Raw genomic sequence first — 21,087 nt, forward strand, 5'->3', positions numbered from 1 at the left:
GACACATGGTAAATAAATATTGAATGAATGTTATGGGGTGAGATCCCAGTGATCCCGGGGGTGTGGCAGAGCCTCCTGGGGCAGCCGGGGGTGGGGGTGGGCCTCTGAGCACCGTGAGGATGACCGGGCAGGTGGACTTTGACACCGCAGGCAGCAGAGAGAGCCTAGGCGACGAAGGGGTTCAGGGTTCCTTCCTGCCCCGAGACCGACCCTGGGAGGGCGCAGAGCCTTGGGGAAGGGACGGCGCTCAGCTTTGGCGGGGTCTGCTCGCTCGGTAGAAAATACAGCCTGACGGGTCCCGCCAGCGCGCTCGGGTCCCGCCCCCGGCCCCTCCCCCGGGCCCCGGCCCGGCCCCGCCCCTCCGCGCCCCCGCCCCCCCCGCCCCGCCCCCTCCACGCCCGCCGCTCCGCAGCCGGAGCAGCTAGTGGCCCGCGTCGCCCCCGCGCAGGGCGGGCCCGCGCTTATTCCGCCCGGGAGGAGCGCCGCGGCGAGCCCGCTGCCGGCCGCTTCTGCGGGATGCTGCGCTCCACGTCCACCGTCACCCTGCTCTCGGGCGGCGGCACCAGGGCGCCCGGGGCGCCCAGCAGGAGGGTGAGTAGCTGGGGGCGGGAGCCGCCGCCGTCCCGCTTCCCGGTCCCGGCCGCCCGGCTGTAGGGGTCTGGGGGTGGGGACCCGCGGAGCCGGTCTCTGGCCCCGACGCCCCACTCTGGACTCAACTTTCTGATCCTGCCCCAGTTCTGGCTGTGACCCTTCTTTTCGACGCCCCAGGGGCGCCCCACCGGTTCCAAGGGTTTAGGGGACTTTCTGGAATTCCCGGAGATTTCCTCTGCTTCCTGCCTCCTCTGTCAAGCCAAGTTTTTTGGTGGCACCAGTTTAAAATGCAAGGGAGACATTTCTGCGGTGGCCCTACCTTGAGACTCAAAGATAATGAATGTCTTTAACACCCAAACTTTCCTTCAGCCAGCCATTAAAAGAAGGGGTCACTTGTGTCCACTGGTGATAGAATAACTCTGATTCTCGAGTGGACTTAGCCAAGATCGGCTTCACCTTACAAACTAGAGATCAGCAGCTGGCCACCCAGGAGCTCAGTTGTGTGGGACTTGGGTTTATGCAAACCACTTTCTTCTTTCTGGTTTAAATATTAGCACAGTGGCAGCAGGGGTAGCCCTGGAAGCCCTGGGCACTATCTCCTGGGGGGTTGCCCTTTGGAAGTGCTGTTTCTCTGCGATCTTTGTGGCATCTTTTCTCACCTCTCCAGATGCTCTGTGGAAGAAATGCTAGGCACATGCAGGTTGCATCTTTCCCATTCCATGTCTCTTCCAAGATCAGCGCCTCAGGGTGCACTGCCAGGGCCTTGGTCTGTGGCTTTTTAGTTCGTCCCTTCCTCATGATTTCAGTACTTATCATTTGGTGCCTCTTTTCTGTTGTTGATACTTCCCTAATCATGTTTCCCCAAGGTTTAGCTAAACTGGTGGTTAAGTCCAAGCCAAGGCCCCCTCTGGTACTCCTGTTTTCTAGTCTTGTAGACATGTTTATTTGCTTTTACATATTTCAACCAAGTGACCAGCAGTCCCCTTACGTGCTGCCTTTCTTTAGCTCTAGAAGAAAGGCATTGTGTACTCTTGGGTGTGGGCCAAATGATAGGTTCTGGGGGTGGGGAGTGTGCAGATGTGTGTGTGCATGTGGGTACACCAGACACTTAGGCTTGACAGAACTCTGCTTGTCCAGTCCTTTGCTTCATAAAGCAAGATCCCCATTAGATCCACGTGGGTTTCCAACCACAGTCCCAGCCTTACTGGAAGACTGATATTGGCCTTTTTTCCTATGGAAATCGTTCTCAATTGGAACACAATTGCAATTGAAAAAGAATGAAGTCACTGAAAAGCTAGCCCTGAGCCTGGGCAGGGTCATGCATGGGACCAGATAGCATGGATTGCATGAAATTCTCTAAGTCTCCTTCCAGAGGTGAGGACTGGTTGGGACAGCCAGAGTGATATTGTGGGTGGATGCAAATGTGGCTAGTATATTAGATAACCTTTCTGAAGGTTCTTTTCCTCAAATGTTTACTTTCCAGTATTTCTTTAGTTATAAGTGCTTTGGTGTCTGGTACAATTGAGAAGGCTTTGCCGTTTGAATAAAACAACTGAAATACTTTGGACTGGAGGGGTCCGGGCCCTGACTCAGACCATCTAGGGCTGTTCTGAGCACATGAGGATTGTTCTAGAAAGAAGATAGCTAAAGGTCCTAGGGTTCCCTTTACGATTTCCAACTCTGCTTGTGGTTTGCACATGTCACAGGTGCAGTCTGTGTGTGTATGCGTGTGTGTGGGGCATGGTGGGAAGCTGTCATCCTTTGATTTATTTAACAACATTTATAGATCTCTTTCTGTGTGATGCAGGGCTGGGCATTGGAGCCCACTCTACCTGTGGAGGCAGACGTTGTCACAGACTACCATTATACAAAGTGATGGCTGTTAGAGTGGGGTAGAGTGTTGACAAAGTTGAGTGGAAGCTGAAAGGGAAGATTCTTCCTGAAGTGTCTAAGGAAGGCCTCCCTCTGCAGGAGACATTTGAGTTTAGTCTTGCAGGATGAGTAGAAATTCGTAGGGCGATTGACATTACTGCGATACTGAAAGGAAGAAATATCATTCATCTAAATGGCGCTCTTGGCATATGCTGCATAATAATGGCATATTGGACCTGCTTTAGGGCAAAACACTTATTTTTGGAAAAACAAGAACAGTATGTCTTGAAAATAAAATTGTAGACTAAACAAGTAATCATGAAAAGTGTTCCTGAAGTTCAAAGTTTTTCAGTAAACTCTGTATCGTCCTCTCTTTCCTCTCTGATGTTGGACAAGTGATGGTCTTGAACAATAACACGTTAGCCATTAAAATAGCATTTCTGTTTCATCCAAAGAGCTTACCAAATTAGGGGCTGCTGGGGAACCCGACTGTGTTGGTCCAGACATTCAAGGCAAGCAGAAATGGTGGTGACAGCTGACACTGAGCAGGGAGTTCTCTGAGTCAGCTGCCCAGGGTGGTGTGGCCAGACCAGACTGTCACCAGTTATCCTTTCTTTAATGGCTGCCACCTACAATTTGTACTTCCTTCTTATCTGAAATCATCTTTCAAGGGAAAAAAAAGACAACAGGTGAGATAATAACTTCTGTCAGCTGATAAACACAGCTCTGAGAAGCATTTATGGACACCAACCAGCAGGGGTTGTGAAATTAAAAAAAAAAAAAACTACCTTCAAACTAGTTGTGCACTAAAAATAGTTTTATCTATGGCAACAGCAGGAAGATAAATTGGCTGGAGGATAACCATAGCTGGAATGATGACCTTGGAGAATGGGGGGAACCATTTAAAAAAATATTGACTTTGCTTCATGGTTTTGAAAGGAATTTTGTAAATGCAGTTAACCCCCTGAATGAGCCTTTGAAATGAAAGGTCAGTTGTGTGGTCAGGTTGTGTGCTTTGGGGAGAAGGCACGTGTTGTTTTGTGCAGCCAAATATTTTTGGTTCAGCTCTTCAGCGAGGGTGGTGTGAGACGATAGTGCTGTCAAGGGTCTCCTCTAGCAGTACACTCGATTGATATTAAGAGACTGTGGGCTGGTGTTGCTGGAATCATGGCCCCTCAGTGGCACATAAAAGACAAAACAAAACCCAACAAGGCCATAAGGATAGGACTATCTCCTAGCCTGCTTTTGCCAGTATTTCTTTTTATTTGGCAAAGGCTTCCTCTGTTAAAAACCCGAATGGGCTTGTCAGTCATCACTCCCTACCTAATGTACCACTCTCCGGGGTCCTATTTCTGTCTCATTGGCTCAAAATAAAGAATTCTTCTTAGCTGGTCAGTGAATGGGTCAGCCAGGTGTTTACCTCACTTCCTTTTCCTTTTCACAGAAACATCTGTGTGGATAACTTCTCTATGGTCCTATGGGCTCTGAGGAAGGGACACAGGGCGTTGTGGGACGTCAGCATCTGGTGGAAGGACGCTGGCTGCAGCATCTACCAGGGAGGAGTGGGCAGGGGACCCACTGTACTCAGAAAACAGGCTGGCTCCTCACCAGGGCCCTCCTGAGCCAGCTCCTGACAGGCCAAGTTGTGAGGTTTGGGACCCTGACATCCTCAGGGCTTAGCCAGAAAGCCTCTGCCACTAAAATATGACAGTTGTAGGCTCAGAAAAAAATGTCCCAACCTCTGTGCTTTGGTTCACCATCTTGCTGTGTCAGAGGTAGGACGAACAGACCTGAGTCCTGGGGACTCTTAAGGAACTTGATTTCCTCAAGACAGCAATCGCATGGTTGTTCTCAGATTGTATGGCAGTGAGATTCTGACCCATTCTTTGCCTCCAGGGCCCTGAGGAAGGGCTGCATAAGTGGTCTCTGTCACAGTTTATTTATACCCAAACAAGAAACCCAGAGGCTGCTGTTGCCACCGAGCTTCTGGTCACTTGGAAAACCCTTTCAAGTCAGCCTCAAAAATTGTCTAATGGAGTTCAGGGAGCTGTGAATCCCGGGCTAACTAACTAGAGACCACATTGAAATGTTTCGATCTAAAATACTTCAGCGATCACCTGCGTTATGGTCTTAGAGCTTCCTGCGGTGATCTCTGTCGACCTAAAAGAGTTCCAGTATTCTCCAGCACACAGAGGAGTAACACAGTGATATTTGCCTCTTTCCCCCTTTAGATGAATGATATTTCCTAAATGTCAATCACACTGCTGGCTCTTCTTTGTTCTTTAAGTGATTGTTTCAGAGTGATCTTTCTAAAATGCAAAATCCGGTCGTCTGATTCCTTTGCCTCAAGAGCCCCCTGAATACTGCCAGGAAAAAGTACAAACTCCTTAGTTTATTATCCAGGCCCTTCTGATCTGGCCTTTGCCTTCCCTGTCCCCCTCCTCACGTATACACTTTCCAGATAGTCCGAATTACTTGCCGTTACCCAAGCTTTCCATGCTATTCCTTGCCTCATTGCCTTTTTTCGTGCTCTCATCTCATGAAAGGTCAGCTCCTCCAGGAAGCCTGCCCTGAACCCTCCTCTTCCACGTCCCCTAGATGCCTGTGCACCCCGTCATTGCTTGCATCACCGATGATGAACTACTTGAGGAGAGGGTTTAGGTCCCCAGGCCTGGTATAATACGTGCTTAAAAAGAGGAATGTCACCAGGGTCCTAAGGGAGCCACACTTATCATTGACTTGGCAAATGGGAAAACAGGAAGAGAAACTTGGGATGAAGCCAGCCCATCCCCTCTGACCCACCTGGGCAGGAAGCAGGTGACAAATGGATGAGAGTGCTGGCCCAGGTGAGGAGTTTGACAGGTCTGGGAAGGCCTCCAAGTATTCCAGTTGCCTCATCCTGTTGCACAGTTGGAGTTTCATTCCTTTGGTCAAGTCAGTGGTTCTCAACCCTGGCTATACATGGAATCGCCAAGAAGCTTAAAATATCTCTGCCCAGGCCCCACCTCAGACTGTTTGAATGAGAAAGTCTGGAAGGAGAGAATAACATCAGTATTGCTTAGGAAGCTCCCCAGGTGATGCTGTTGTGCAGCCAAGGAGCAGAACACCTTTTTAAGCATTGCTCTCCCCTTACAGCTTTCTTGGAAATGTGGACACTCCTGGCACAGTGTACTAGAAGGTGCCTTTGGCCTTTTGGAAGGGCAAGGTGGTGGAGTGGCAAGGCAGGGGAGTCATAACACTCCAGGTCGCACTGGTATCTTGGTGTGCATTCATTTCCCTGCTGTTTTTGCTGGATCTTGGCATTCCTGGGCACATTGTGTGCCTGGTACAGAGGTGAGCCAGCAAGAGCAAGAAGGAGAGGTCGCTGTCCTCCTATTTATGAATTTTGTCTGGAGTCAGCCCTGGCATAGGAAGGAGGAGCTCTGAAACACTTTATACCACCTGGAAAAAGTGGCCAAGTATGTAGAGCAGAGGTCAGCAAGCTACTGCCCCTGGGCCAGATTCCACCCTCTCAGCCTGTTTTATATGTCTCTGAGCTAAAAATGGTTTTTGCAGTGGCCTGAAACCTAAATGTTTGCTATTTGGCCCTTTACAGAAAAAGTTTGCCCCACCCTGATGTAGATAATCAGGCCTGCAAGTTCAAGGCCACAGTGGAGCTAAGAGGCCTATTCCAGATGGGGCATGCCCTGTTCCACACAGCCTGCCCTGCATATTCCGGAGATTTTTATGCTTGTGCTGAGCTGAGAGAGTGTGGGGTCTGTCCTCCTGGCCACGCTCACAGAGGCCACACCTCCTGTTGTTTGTGGAGCTGGGCAGGGACCCACAGCCACAAAGTGGGCAATGCCTGAGAGAAATGTAAATGCATTTGGCTAATTTCCTTAGGGAAATCCATCTTTGAAAATGGGTTAGCAAACCCCTGTCCCCTCCCAGGGTCATCTTCTCCACCCCTTTTTATTTGAGATGGATAGTTTTCCCTTGGGTGAGTCCAGATGCCTGAAGCTGAGAGCATGATGGTACTTGGATCCCCAGAGTCCCCCCAGATGGAGACCCAGCCCTCGGCCTCCGCAAAGAGGGTCAGAAATAAGGCCCAGAGGACCTGCTTGGCTCCCAGGTGCCCTGAGTTGCAGACAAGGGCTTGGTTGTGTATTCTCTTGTGGAGGAGGCTTGAATGTTATCTGCCCCTCCCTTGCTATCCCTCCCATGGGGTTTGGAAGAAAGTGGAAGACTCTCTGGGGAGTTTCAGGTATATTGTTCCTTACTGTGTTTTTAGTTCAATCTAAAAAGAAATCCATGCTGACATTTACTGAGCAAGCACCTATTATGTGCTAATACTATGCTCAGCACTGTAAGGACTGCAGAAGCAATTAAAGTACAAAGCTTGCTTGATCGCTCCCCCTATTTTTTCCCTTCTGTCCATGTTGTAGTGCATGGAACATAATAAGAGGAACTCAATAATTGCTATTCAATCACTGAACTCAGATTTGAGTGTTAGTCTCTTCCTTCAGAGGGCTCAGTGGCTCTCCATTGTCTTCCACCAGAGTCCCTGCTTCCCCGTCAGGCATTTATAGATTGTTCGAGTTTGGCCCCACGTGTTTGTCCATTTTCCTCTCCCACTTAGCTTAGGCTGCAGGCCCACTTACCATTCTCAGAGCATGCCAACGTCTGTGCCTTCGGCCAGCCTGGACGAGCGCCTTGCGTGGTAGTCATCTGTTGTTATTCTGATGATGGATTCTCCTGACCTTACTGACCTGAAAAGTCCTTTCTGTCCTTCTATACCCAGCTCGAATGTCATCTCTAGGAGCCTTCCCATACACTCCCACCTCCAGTTAAGGTTATTGTTCTCCTTCCTATATTCCCATGGTAAAAAAGTACACTTACAGAGTGCTTAATATGTGCCAGAAGCTGTTCTAAGACGTTTATACATTTTAGCTAATTTCATCCTTGCCACAATCCTGAGAGTGGTTCTACAGTGTTGTTAGCTCTGTTTTACAGCTAAGGTCACTGAAGCACTGAAGATTAAGTAGCTTTTCGAAGGTTTCATAGCTAGTGGTTGTCAGAACCAATATTGGAATCCAGGAGGTGCAGTTATACCATGCCTTAACCACCAATCTGCCCTGCCTCCCAGGACCTTGTACTGGTTACACTAAGTGTTCTTGATTCCCTTGTTTGGGTGTGTTTCTGGGTTGTGAACTCCTAGGGGCACACTGTTTCTTTTTCATCTTGGGACCCCCGCCTAGCCCTTGCAAGTATTTTACAAGTAGTGGGTGCTCAGTAACTGAGTGGTGAAATACGCTGAGTCCATCTTCCTTTTCATCCACTGGAAGGGACCCTGGCTTCTAGGGAAGGCTGGTCCGGTTGCGATGGTGTCAGGGTAAGTAAGATTCAGTTCTCCTCATTGTTCAGAACACAAGTCTGAGCCAGCTGCTGTAGGAACCCCTGGGAGTACAGTTCCCTACCTGCCTCTCAGGTAGGGAACCTACAGTTCCCAGGTACTGCCTAGCCTGGGGCAGCTCTGGGTGTTGTGTATCTGAGTTTCAGGAAACCATAGAGATCAGCATCATAAAATGCTGAGAGAGATAAGCCACACTGCCTTGATCTTACTCAGAGGGAGATTCCTGAAAGCGAATGGTAAAGGGAGGTAAACTGTACCAGGTCAACCTAGTGTGTGTATTCAGGGGTTACTTAGTGCTTCTGGTAAGGAATTCAGGTACCTTCTAGACTCCTGGGATGTTTTCTTTGCTGCTCCTGAACCAGTCCTGTAAGTCTGGGAGGGATTGATCTCTCTCTCTCTTTTTGATACATTCTCTCTCAATCTTTATTATTGCTGTTATTACTATTATTATTATTTTAATTTAAAAACTTACGGATAGTTGGAACAGTTGCAAACAATGCAGAAATCCCGCTTTCCAGAGACTGCCACGACCACTAGTTGGTTGTGTTTCCTTAAAGACACTTTTTCTCTAAATCAACACAAATTATCAGAGTGTATTTAAAAAAACAAACATGGGATTATTCTTAACATTTTTTTCTTGCAACTTTCTTTTTTTCGCATGACAGTACATTTGACCCTCTTATTAGGAAGGTGTGTGATCCTGTTCCAAGCTGGGTTTAAACTGCGTAAGTACAGTCAGTCCATCAGTGGGTCAGCACTGATTAAAGAATGCTAGCACCACGTATAGTCCATGCCTTACTTTTTCCATCGAAGCTCCTCTGATGACGGGAGTCAGCACTTAACTCAGGGGCCTGGGTGTGACCTCCAGCACCTGCTGCAACCGCCAGATGTCTTTGAAGGCAGATGTGGTATTTTAGAGGTTCATTTTATTTTAAGTCATTATCTATCACCAGGTAAAACTGATGGTGTAGGGAAATGCATTCTGTTTATCCTGTGGCTTCATATACCTAGGGTACACATGGCTCAGAGAGAGCTGCAGGAAGTGTGTTGAGGAATGTCAGAGTTCTGGATGGGCAGGACCACACAGATAGATAGTAGATAAAGAATTGTCTCAAGCAGGGGGAAGGGACATCTCACTTTTGGGTGATTGGACCCATGGGATCCCTTCTGGGCCTTGTCTCCTCTTCAGTCTTTTAGTTTATTTTGAAAATCATTGCTGTTAGGAATTACCCCTGTAGGGCAACCTATCTACAAAAAGATATCACTTATGGTGCTAATGCCCACTAGATCCGTTGACCAAATTGTTATCATCATGGAAAGCAGAGATGTGAAACCACGTAGGCCTGTTTCATTTTGTAGCTTGTAGGATGATGATAATATCTAGATAATTATAAAAATATCTAACATTGATAGAGGCTTAGTATGTGCCAGACATCTTCCTTTTATCTGCATTTTACCCTTTAGATCTGGAGAGATTAAATAGCTTGCCCGTAGTCAACATAACTAGTAGGTGTTGGAATCTGTGTGTATGTATGTGTGCGCCTGTGCAAGTATGATGTGCATGTATGTACCACATGTGTATGTGCACACGTGTGTGTGTATGGGTTGTGGTGCAGGAGAAAAGCACCTCCTTTTCTCTGCAAAATTATGCTGTGGGTTAGATCCAGCCTATCAGAGAAGATTATTGAGCATCACAGACTTGGATTGTCTACCTGGTGTGAGTTATACTTTGATGTTTGTGCAAATGCAAGCTGGCTTCAGCCAGTCCACGTGGCCTGAAGTCAGAGGTTTGCCTTTCTCTGGAGGGACTCGGATTCCCATCAGTGTTGTTGCCTGTCAGCTAAGATAGCTAACTGGTGGAATGGCTTGTTTCTTTTTGGCCAACATGACTGACAGTGAGCTTTGAAGGTTTGGTGCAAAGTTGGCTACATAAGAGGCAGTGATAGCCCTGGGGGTCAGGCCACATCTGATGCTGGGGTCATTGGGAGATGAAGCTTGCCTGGAGGAGAGGGAGGATAGAGAGTGATCTTGAAACCAAATTATGTGGCTGAAAGAATTGGGGTTGTTTAGTGCAGAAGAAAGAAGGTTCGGGGGACAGGAGGCCTGTCTAGAGTAAAGAGAATTCTGCTGCAGTCCCCGAGGTCAACCCTGGGTCCATTAGGTAGGAGTTCTGAGAAAGAGCTTATAAGTTCATTACCAGGAAGTTAGAGGTGCCAGGTAGCAAAATAGGTGCCTCAGAGGGAGGCAGTGTTGTATGTGGAAGTGCTAACATGTGTCCCAAATGGCTCTCTCACTTGTGCATGGAAAATGGTACCCTCAGGCTGGGTGCCCACCTGCCAGGTACTTTGTTGGGTGTGGAGGTTCCTTCCCAGGCTGGTAGGTTGGACTTAAAAAGGTCTTTTACAATCCCATCCAACCCTGGCTTCTAGGCTGCAGGATAGTTTTGCTCAGAAGTTACCAGTGCAGATCAGTGAGCCTGCAAACCAGATTGAGGGGTGTATAAGTTTGCTAGGGCTGCTGTGAAAAGTACCACAAACCACGTGACCTAAGCAACAGAAATCTGTTGTCTCACAGTTCTGGAGCTAGAAGTCCAAAATCAAGGTGTGTTAGCAGGGTTGGTTCCTTCTGAGGGCTGTGAAGGAAAGATCTATTCCAGGCCCCTTTCGTTGGCTTGCTCACATGGCGTTCTTCCAATATGTGTGTCTGTCTCTAAATTTACCCTTTTTATAAGGACACCAGTCATTTTGGATTAGGACCCACCCTAATGACCTCGTTTTAACTTGATTACCTCTGTAAAGACCCTGTTTCCAAATAAGGTCACATTCTGAGGTGCTGGGGGTTAGGACTTCAACATATAAATTTTAGGGAACACAGTTCAACCCATAGCGGGGCAAGCAGCACTCCCATGAGTCGAGCCCTCGTGGCTGTGGGCTGGGTAGTCTGGGTGCTGCTGGAGCCCTCTTTGGGTTTTTTTTAATGGCAGGATCACTTCTCCCTGGGAAATGTCACAGCAGGACCAGGCTGTGACAATAGGGTGAAATAGACATCGTGTGGCATTAAGTATATTCTCATTGTTGTGCGACCATCACCACCATCCATCTCCAGAATTTTTTCATCTTCTCACACTGAAACTCCATACCTGTTAAACAATAACTCCCCATTCCTCGGTCTCCTCAGCCCCTGGCAACCACCATTCCACTTTCTGTCTCTATGAATTTAACTACTCTACGTACCTCATATGGGTGAAACCATGCAGTATTTGTCTTTTTATGACTGGCTTATTTCACTTAGCATAATGTCCTTAAGGTTCATCCATGTTGTAGCATGTGTCAGAGTTTCCTTCCTATTTAAGGCTAAGGTATAATAGTCTATTCTGTGTATATACCACATTTTATTTATTCATTTAGCCATCGATGGACATTTGGGTTGCTTCCACCTTTTGGCTATTGTGAATAATGCTGCTATGAACATGGGTTATAGGCTTTTTAAAAAAACTTTGTGATTAAACATATACATGTCTATTATAGAAAAATGCGATATATGGTCAAGCAGAAAGCACCCTCACACCCCAGTCACCACTGTGAGTATTTTGGCCTCTATCCCTCTAGCTGTATTTTGGCCTGTGCATATGAAATAAGATCATTCTATACTGTTATGGAACCTGAGCCATGAAAAAAATGTTTGAACTCTATGAAATTATTCACTAGTGTCCTTGTTTTGAGCAGCAGGGTGGTGAGTCACTCTGATGGGCCAGGCAAAGGCTGGTCTTACCCTCAGAGTCCCCTGTGTGAGTGGGACGATCACCCCCTTGCAAAGCAGGGGAAACAGTCTCTGAGAAGCCCCAGGTCATCTGACTCTTTCTACCCCCAATGCGGGTTCATAACCGGCCTCTCCTCTCCTTCTCTCCTAGGCAAATGTCTGCAGACTACGGCTGACTGTCCCTCCCGAGAACCCAGTTTCTGAGCAAAGTGAAAAGAAGATTGAAAGAAAAGAGCAAGTAAGTCGTCTCTGAGGTGGAGCTCTGACAAGTTCTGATCCTTGTCCTCTTTCATTTTATTCTGTCTCCCCTGCTGTCCTCTCTCCAGGCTGTTCACAGAGCCTGCCTGTCCACAGCTGTGTTCCTGAGAGGCCCTCTCGACCTCGCCACCCCATCTCCCACCTTCCCAGAAGTCAGGCTGCTCTGCCGGCCTCGAGCCCCTGCTCCTGTTTCTTGGTGAACACTGGCTCTGTGTTGCCTTGAAGCTGTAGGGACTCTGGCCTTAGTGACAGGTGCTGTGGCGGGGAACGTGTTTTTCCTGAAAGAGCCCAGTCCAGTTGAGTCAAAGGGCCCATTGTGAGCTGCTAGCGGGGCCTGAGGCTCTCTCGCGCTGTGGAGAGGCTGCCGGGAGAGGAGGGCCCAGTAGGCAGCTCTGGTGAGCAGCCGGGCACTGGCTGGAGGAGGAGGAGGTCAGCAGAGGGTTTTGTGCCCCCTGCTGTGCTAAGTGCTGGGCCGTGGAGATAAGTTTGACCTTGTCCTTGCCTTAGAGGAACTCAGAGTTTTTCAGGTGAGCCAGACGTATAGATAAACAACGATGGTGTGATAGTTCAAGTGTCAGGATCCAGAGTGTAAGAAGGGCTCTGGGGACACAGGGAAGGGAGTAACTGCTTGGGGGTGGCATTGAAGCAGAAGCTTAAAGGATGTGCAGGGGGTCTGCTCACCTGTAGCCCTGTGGTCCTGGGCAAGCCATTTTCTCACTCACAAACAGTTATGGAGCAGCTACGGTGTTCCGGGCACTGTGCTAGACACTGCAAGTTGAGTAGTGAGCAAAGCAATAAACAACAAAATCCCTGTCGTTCACAGAACTTATATTCTAGTGGGAGGAAAATTAAAAAATGAAGCACATTTTATAGAGTTTAAAACGTAGTAAGTGCTGATGAAGATAAAAAATTGAGAGAAGGGGATAGGAGTGCCGGGGTTAGGTAGTACTTTTTCTTGTGCGTATATCTTATATAAGTGTAAAATAAAACAATAAAATGATACGATATAATGTCGTATAAATTTCATAAATAGAATCATGAGACAATGACTTGTTGAAATACAAGCCTTGCTTTGGAGTTAACCAATCATGTGGTCATCTATAGAAAAGGCAGCTTGTCGTTGATTGGTAATGTCCCTAAGTTTACCATAAATCTTTGTCTCTCCTTCCCTTCTCTTGCGCCTTTCTTCTCCCCACTTCCTACCAAGGACAGAGAGCTCTGTGTGCTCATGCAGATGGTGAATGACAGAGAAAGGGGGAAGGGAGGAAGGGAAATGAAGTTATGACTAAGCAAGGTGAGAGAATGTAAAGTTGCTTGTCTGCTAAACAGAGAGGATGAGTCCCACCAAAAGGATCCAGAAAAATGGCTGGTTCCAGGTTGGAGCAGGGAAAGTACAAGGTGAGCCTGGGACGTCTTGTGCTAGAAAGCAAGGACGAATGGGGTTGTATCAGAGGACCCAGAAGCTGGTCTGAAAGGGCTCTCGCTGGCAAAAATGGAACAATTTGAGCATCAAAGAGAATAAGGACAGTGATGGGTTATGACATGTTGGATAATAAAAAAAGATTCGTGAGTATGTAGTAATAATCAGAGAGAGAGAGAGGGGGAGAGAGAGTGAAAAAGGGGAAGCTCTTCTTTGTAGAATGTCAGCTGATAAATTTAGAAAATCTCTATTTTGTTACCCCCTGGTTGGCTCATCAATGTATGCAAAAACTAGTTGGTGAAAGATTATTGTGGAATAGTATATTCACGGGTCTCAAAGTATCACCTCACAGATTACTTACTGATTCTAAAGGGACAGGGGCACAATCTGGCAGTCAGTTCAACCAAATGATCCAGTTTAGCATTACTGATAGTGGGACAACCTGATATTATGTGACTTCTGAGGTGATGCGATTAAGAAGTGCACAATGTTATCTAGGTAATATTCATGCTAAACTTGTTTAACTTAATCTAGTAATAAGGAAACAGAAAAATCCAAAATGTGGGACATTCTGTAAAACGATTGACCAGAATCCCTCAATAAATTCAGTGTTATTAAAAAAAAAAAAAAAAGGTGAGACTCTATTGGTCATAAAGGACACTAATAAAGAGACTTAACATCAAATGAGTGAATCTTTTTTTTTTTTTTGTGAGGAAGATCAGCCCTGTGCTAACATCTGCCAATCCTCCTCTTTTTTTGCTGAGGAAGACTGGCCGTGGGCTAACATCCGTGTCTATCTTCCTCCACTTTTTATGGGACGCTGCCACAGTATGGCTTGCCAAGCGGTGCATCGGTGTGCGCCCAGGATCCGAACCGGCGAACCCTGGGCCGCCGCAGTGGAGGGCACGCACTTAACCGCTTGCACCACCAGGCCAGCCCCAAATGAGTGAATCTTGATTAGATCCTGGATCAAAAAAATGTATAAAAGATACATTGGGATAATTGTATATTATTAGATATTAGATATTATTGAATACCTAATATATTTAATATAATATTTATTCACTATATTGGTTATTATTAAATAAATATTACTTTTCTTACTTGTGATAGTGGTACTTTGGTTATGCAGTTGAACTATTTTTTCAGTTTCTCTGTAGCTTTGGACATCCTCCAAAGAAAAAGTTTGGGAGTAAAAAAGCTCATAACCAAAAAAAGAGAGCGGAAGTGGTCAGGCTTCAGCTGCTGGACCCCTGTTGCTGACCAGGATTGAGAGGGGCCCTGTGTTGCTGTGAGGGTGTCCCCTCCTGCCTCACTGCTCCCCTCCCTGGCTGTCCCTTTTGGAGCTGATAGGTTGATCAGAGAAGTGGGCCTAGACTGTGTCCAGGGGCACGTGGGCAGCTTAGCACACAGGGAATGAGAAGGAGTACTTCTTGAAGAGGGGACACAAGCTGGAGTGACAGGGCAGGGGCCTTGGTGGCTGTCCCTGTATGCAGGATGGAGGAAGTGGGATTGGGTCTGTTGGAGTTAGACCCATGCAGAACGCCTGGGAGATGTTTGTGAGGGTTTCTGATGCTGACAGTGGTGCTGTGAGGCGCTGGGGGGCATGTCACCGCTAAAGAAGACCCAAAGAAAGAGGCGAATGTATTCTGTGTCAAGCGGGAGTTGGTAACCAAATTGTGTACCAATTTGCCTATTTGTTTTGAACAGTACTTTTCAAACATTTTAAAGCAATAGGACCTTCTCTTTTTTTTAAATCAAAATGTCATCCTGAACCCTCCTATATAATCCAGGCAGAAGTGGCGCTGGTGGCCAAAGTCCTCCCATTCTGCCTGGCACCCTCCTGCGGGTGCCTGAGAACTCCAGGGCTGGGAGGAGCACAGGGCAAAACCGCGGGGGCAGAGTATGTGCCATGATGCTCCTCACACTGGGTGGACCAGGTGTGCAGCCTGAGTGCCCATCTGTGACATGTTGGTGACTCATTGCAGAAGAATTGGAGTAGAGAGGAGGAGGTGGGGCCGACTGTTTCCCCAGGACTGAAGTCCTTGGGTGGTGGCCACACTTGAAGGTACTGGTGGTAACTGAGGCTGTTCTGGGTGATTGCGTCACCATATCTTGGCTGGGTTCCTGGGCTTGAGTCACTGGGAGCCACAGGCCAGGCCAGGGCCACCTCCTCTGATGCGCCTTCAGCGTGGCTGCCACTCCCTGCAACATCGTAGCCCGCACAATTGCAAGGTGCCAAGAACTTTGGATGACCCTCCCTAGTGAGATGACTTTGGTTCCTTTGGAGGGAGTCTGTGGTGTGCAAAGGCCGGGAGGTTGCACAGATGTGGAAGGTTGGCTCAGATGTGGAAGCAGGAAGATGTTAATGGCCTGATTGGCTTCTGATGAAGCAAAACTTCTCGGAAAATTTCCAGGGCCCTATTAGAACTGCAGCCGACTGAGGGGAGGGCTGGGCCTTATTCTTTGACACAGTCATGGAAGGAAGATGCTTAGTATATTGAGGACCTGAGATGCCACAGGGCAGCTGGCCACAGGTACACGCCACTGCCAGTTGGGCCATTCTTCTGTCCACTGTTCCCAAATCATTGGGGAGAGGAATTACTCACAGTGAAGGGGTGTGGCAAATGGTATAGTTTGCCCAGCTTCGTGATGGTGTGTTTGGAGGCCTCTGGAGGCAGTTACAACAGAGGCAGCGTCTTTTTCTGGAGTCCTGGGTTCCTGGGGTGGATGTGGGAGGCTTCCTGCCCCTAAGGCAGATGACTTGGCTGCCTGCTCCTTTTAGTCTTTCTCTTACAGAAGATGTCAGCTGCCTGGGACTGCTTTCTGCAGGCCACAGATGAGCTCCCATGTTTAGTTTCTCTGCTACTCAGTTTCCTCATCTTTAAAGTAGGCACAATAATGCCTGGTTGCAAAGAGTAAATGAGCTAATATAGGCAAAGGACCCCCCACAGTGTCTGGTTTATAATATTGATCAGAGAGGCAGTGACTAAATTCCAAATCACTTCCCTTTGAATGCCAAACCCAGTAGCCCTTGTTCTTTGCTTTTCTCCCTTGGACCCTCTTGGAGTCATTCCCCTTCCTGAAACTACCTCTCCTCCTTCCTCTTGGGCTGTGCCTGCTGCATCTTTCTTTGATGTTATTATGTCCTTCTCCATAAATCTGAGCATCCTCTACCTCTACGCCCAGGCCTTGCCTCCTCTCTCTGCACAGACCTTAGTTGAGAGAACTCATCCTTACAGGACTTGGAGCCGGCTCTCTGGGGAGGATGCTTACCCCACACATCAGCTCTGCTCTCCTGAGCCCTGTCCTATGGGTGGCCGTGTCAGTTTTCAGTGTTCTCTACGTGGTGGTATTTTTACTTTATATACAGAATACAGATATTTTATTGTTGTATTACCGTTATTTTAGTATTTAAAAATATAAAATCTGGATCATTTATGTGAACAGATATACCCAGAAAGTTTTAGGCTGCATTAAAATTTTGAATGGAACATAGGTACTCATTTAGAAAATGTTCTGACGTGATTGGAACAAGAATCCCCAGGCATCTTACATCCCATTTCCTGATGACCAGTGAGAACGAGTGTCTTTCTTATATTTGTTCATCATGTGTATTTCCCTCAGAGCCATTTGGGTCCTATCTGCTTCCAGGGGACCCTGATGGAGGTATCTTGGAAATGGGGCAGGGGCATTAGGGGGAACACGAGGAGGGTGTGTGAGATTTTGAGGGGGAGAGAGGGGGATGGGGGAGGCAGTTGCCTGCCCCCCATTCCCTGCCCTTCACTGGAGTCTGACTCCCTCCTTCCCCAAGCAGATTCCTTCTGCCCCTCTCCTCTTATTTCCTCCAGAGTCAAACCCCTTCTCTCTTAGAGCCTGACCCCTCCTTCTCTGGGATAATTCATTTTTACTAGAACCTTCTTCCTCAAACAGCCTACTTGAGAGATTCAGTCCTGGGCCTTGGCCCTCTCTCAGATGAAATGGCAAATGAGGACAAAGGGTAGAAGAAGATTATGATCATATCTCTCCTTTTAAATAAAATAACTAGTTTTTTGTAAGAAAATGAATGCCGAAGTATCGGTATTTTGATTTGGTTCCAGTGTGGCACGACTGGCTGGACTGCAGGACAAGGACTGGCTAGTTCCTTTTGGGTGACTACTCAGCCCAACTAAAACCAACTCAATAATATCTCCTTTTTTTTTGTTCTGCTTGGTCTGCCCTCACTAGACTGGTTCACTTATCTCCCAAACGTGTGGCACCTACTTCCTCCTCAGAACCCTTGCCAAGGCCCTCGCCCAGGCCTGGAGTCTCTCCCCAGCCGTCTCGCAGTCTATGCAAGTCTTCCCTGTCCTTCAAGGCCCTACTGAAGACCCGCTTCCTCTGAGACCTGCCCTGACTACCACAGCGCTCATCCCCTCTCTGAACTACGGGATACCCAGGCTGCCCCTCTCACGTGGCACCTAGCCATCTGCTGCTAAGAACTCCACGTGTGTGCACATATTTCTGCAAAATTTGTGTACAACATACATTTATGCATGTAACACACATGTAGAAATGAGGTGGTGTCTCTTGGTCTCCCTAGATCCTCGTGTTCTGCTTTGCACATAGTAGATGCTTAGTGAATGACTGTTGGGTATGATGACTCAGTTTTGTATTAGTTTCCTAGGGCTGCCACAACAAAGTTCCACAAACTGGGTGGCTTAAACAACAAAAGTTTATTGTCTCACGGTTTTGGAGGCTGGAAGTCTGAGATTAAGATGTCCACAGGGCCATGCTCTTTCTGAGGGCTTTAGGGAGGAATCCTGCCTTGCCTCTTCCAGCTTCTGGTGGCTCTGGGCAATCCTTGGCTCATGGCAGCATCACTCCAGTCTTCACATGGTGTTCTCCCTGTGTGTGTGTTTGTCTCTGTACCCAAATTTTCCCCTTTTGATAAAGACATATATAGGGTTAGGGCCAATCATATAGGATTAGGGCCCACTCTAATGACCTCATTTTAACTTGACCCTATCTCCAAATAAGGCCAAATTTTGAGACACTGGGGGTTAGGACTCCAACATATGTTTATTTGCAGGACACAATTCAACCCATAACCAGTTTCTTTATAGAATTTCACCTTAAATTGTATTAACAGCTCAGATGAATTAGCCATGCACTTTTATTTATATATTAAAAATCATTAATAATATGGGAGAGGAAATGCTGATTAGTTTGTGGGCACAGATTTCATGTTGAGAAATTGATAAATGTGGAATATAATGTTTATAAAATTGAACATTAAAATTAAAATTGGTAGTGGGTAATTTTGAAATTAAACCCTTATAATTTTCAAAGAACTTCATGAATATATGTATCCATTTTCTTATCCAAATCTATATGCAGTGTATTCTTAGGTGCATGCACGTGCTTGTGCTCGCGTGCGCACGCGCACACACACACACACACAAAAAGAGACAGAACCAACACCAGCTATGACGGATTTATCGTGTTGAATTGGGTCTTACTGCATAGTTGAACTTGAGAGAAGATGATCTGAGCTCTGCTGATGCTGAGTCTGTGTGATGGTGAAGTCTTTTGCAAATTGACAAAGTAGCTTGAAGCAGAAAATATTTTCAATAGCTGTTAATGTCCCACCGTCACAGATGTCCTTTAGTGACCTGTGTTTTTAAAGAGACTGTTTTTCTCTAGACCTTGGAGAACTCTGAGTGAAGGAGAACAGATACATGTGTATATGTGAAAAGTCGCGAACTTTCATAGCCCAGTGAAATGTTTCAAAGGAGGAAACCCTTGCCATTTGCTTTTATAGTCTGCTTTCCCTTAAAAGCCCTGGATGAATAAGCCTGCTGAGTTCTCGTCCTTGGCGTGACTGTTTATACAACATCAGGGGCTGTTGCCAGGTGCAGGAGTGTGCTGCCATGATTCAGAGCAGGGCGGGTGATAGCGTGCAGGACTCTGTGCCTCTCAGAGATAGCAGCCCTGGGAGGATGGGAAGAGGCCTAGGTTCTAGTCCTGGCTCCCTCACTGACCAGTCAAGTCATCTCTAGGGGCCTCAGTTTCATCTTCTAGCAAATGGAAATGTTAGCCTGGAGCCAGCTTTTTTCCAAATTTCTTTAGCTGTGGAACTCTTTATTCAAACGAATATATATGTGAAAGTAGCATTGGTAAAACAGTGACAGTGCAGTGGCTGTGGTTGTGGTTTCAGAGAAGGTCTGGGCTGTGTTGGCTGCCCCAGCTGTCTCTCCTCCCTTCCGCCCACAACCTTATCAGACACTGAGGAGGGGCTGGGATATTGTTTACTAACCCACTGGACTGGACAACTCTTTTCTGTTTTCCTAACCTTCTGAGACTTTGTGATTCTCTTCTGATGAAGAGAAACCAAGGCCAGTTTAGGGGTGAGCATTTCACTGTCAGAGCAAATCTGATGACTGTGACGGGAACAGCAAAAAGACCCGAGAAGAGAGAAGTAGATGGGCAGACAGAAGCATCCAGACAAACGTGTGGAGTTAGTAGGAACCCAGATACTCAGAAACATAAAGACACCACACCACTAGTAATAATAGAATCTACCGGTGTCTGCCAGTATGCCCAGCAGCATACTAGGTGTTTTATGTATATTACTGTGTGCCTTCCTTAGAATGACCTTGTGAAATTGATGGTTATCTCCATTTCACTGCTCAGGACCCTGCAGCCCAGTGAAGTAAATAACTTACACAAGGCCACTGAGCTAGTACATAGTGGATTTGCAATTCCCTTTCGGGTCTGTGACGTGGCTGTGTTGCCACGGGAATGTCATCTTGCATACGTTCTCCTATCAGGGAAAGTCTGGTTAGGATATTTACATTTTATCAGTCAAGGTTACCTAAGGTGTGTGCTGTACCTCTGGGTTCCAGAAAAGCAGTTCCTGATTTTGTTTCCGAGACATTCTTCTCTTTTTCTGTGGGGTTGTTAGGCGTAAGCAGCTATTGTCTGCTTAGAAGCTCTGTAAAGTAATATCTTTCAGAAGATATTACTTTACAGTATCCCTCCCTTAAGGATACTGTCATTAGAACTATACTCTCTTTGGGTTTTCTACTTGCTTAGAAGTTTTTCTTTTCCTTCTCATCTTTAAGCATTCAAAGTGATCGGTCTTTTTCCAAGCATCTCTGTAGTTAAAAAGTGGTCTCTATTTAGTCTGTGGGGTAGTCAGAAATAACAAATATCTTAATAAGCCAAAGTTTCCATTTCTCTGAGGAGACGGGGCTGCCTATCCCCTTTCTATTTCTCTCCCAGGCTGTGAAGAGACCCTTCAGGCTCAGCACTAAAATTCACTGTGTCACAAGAAGACAAAACAATGTCAAGTGTGAGTAATGACCAGGGACCAGTAATTTGCTAAGGTGGACACACAGGTCAGACAGGTCAGAGCACATTCCTGAAAGTGACGTCCTCTGCCCGGAGATGGGTAGGATGCCCCATGGCCCAGCACTCAGCGGTCCCTGGGTCAGCTGCTGCCCTCTGGCTGGAAGAAGAGAGCCAAAGCAAGAAGTTTTGGAAATAACTTGGCTTCTAGTTTGCAAGTCATTCGATTCATGTTATGGTCCATCTAAGTCATATTGGCAGCTGGTTGTGTGACCAGCTGCCCATCCTGGCCTCTGGGGCGAGAGGCTGGCTTTGGTGGTCTACCACTGTCAGTTTTGATTTATGTTAAACTGGGTTTCTGCTGTTATTTATTCCCCGAGAGCCCTTCCTGACCAAGGGATTTTCTTTCTTTGTACAGATCGATCCTCAGTGTTTAGGGTCACCACGTACTCCAAATGTTCTG

At 47.0% G+C, this 21,087-nt stretch overlaps 1 protein-coding gene across 2 annotated transcripts in view; it reads left to right on the forward strand.

The window, feature by feature from the left end:
- Positions 1-491: 491 nt before the first annotated feature.
- MYZAP (myocardial zonula adherens protein) overlaps positions 492-21,087 on the forward strand; it is a 90,935-nt gene continuing 70,339 nt past the window's right edge. The window contains exons 1-2 of one of the 2 annotated variants that reach the window (XM_058541685.1): positions 492-591; positions 11,766-11,852. In XM_058541685.1, coding sequence (XP_058397668.1) covers positions 517-591; positions 11,766-11,852 — 162 coding nt within the window. In that variant the 5' untranslated portion in view covers positions 492-516. The remainder of the gene's footprint in view (positions 592-11,765; positions 11,853-21,087) is intronic. The other variant, XM_058541684.1, reaches the window with a different exon arrangement.

Source organism: Diceros bicornis, chromosome 5, assembly GCF_020826845.1.
Source record: "Diceros bicornis minor isolate mBicDic1 chromosome 5, mDicBic1.mat.cur, whole genome shotgun sequence".
NCBI classification, from domain to species: domain Eukaryota; kingdom Metazoa; phylum Chordata; class Mammalia; order Perissodactyla; family Rhinocerotidae; genus Diceros; species Diceros bicornis.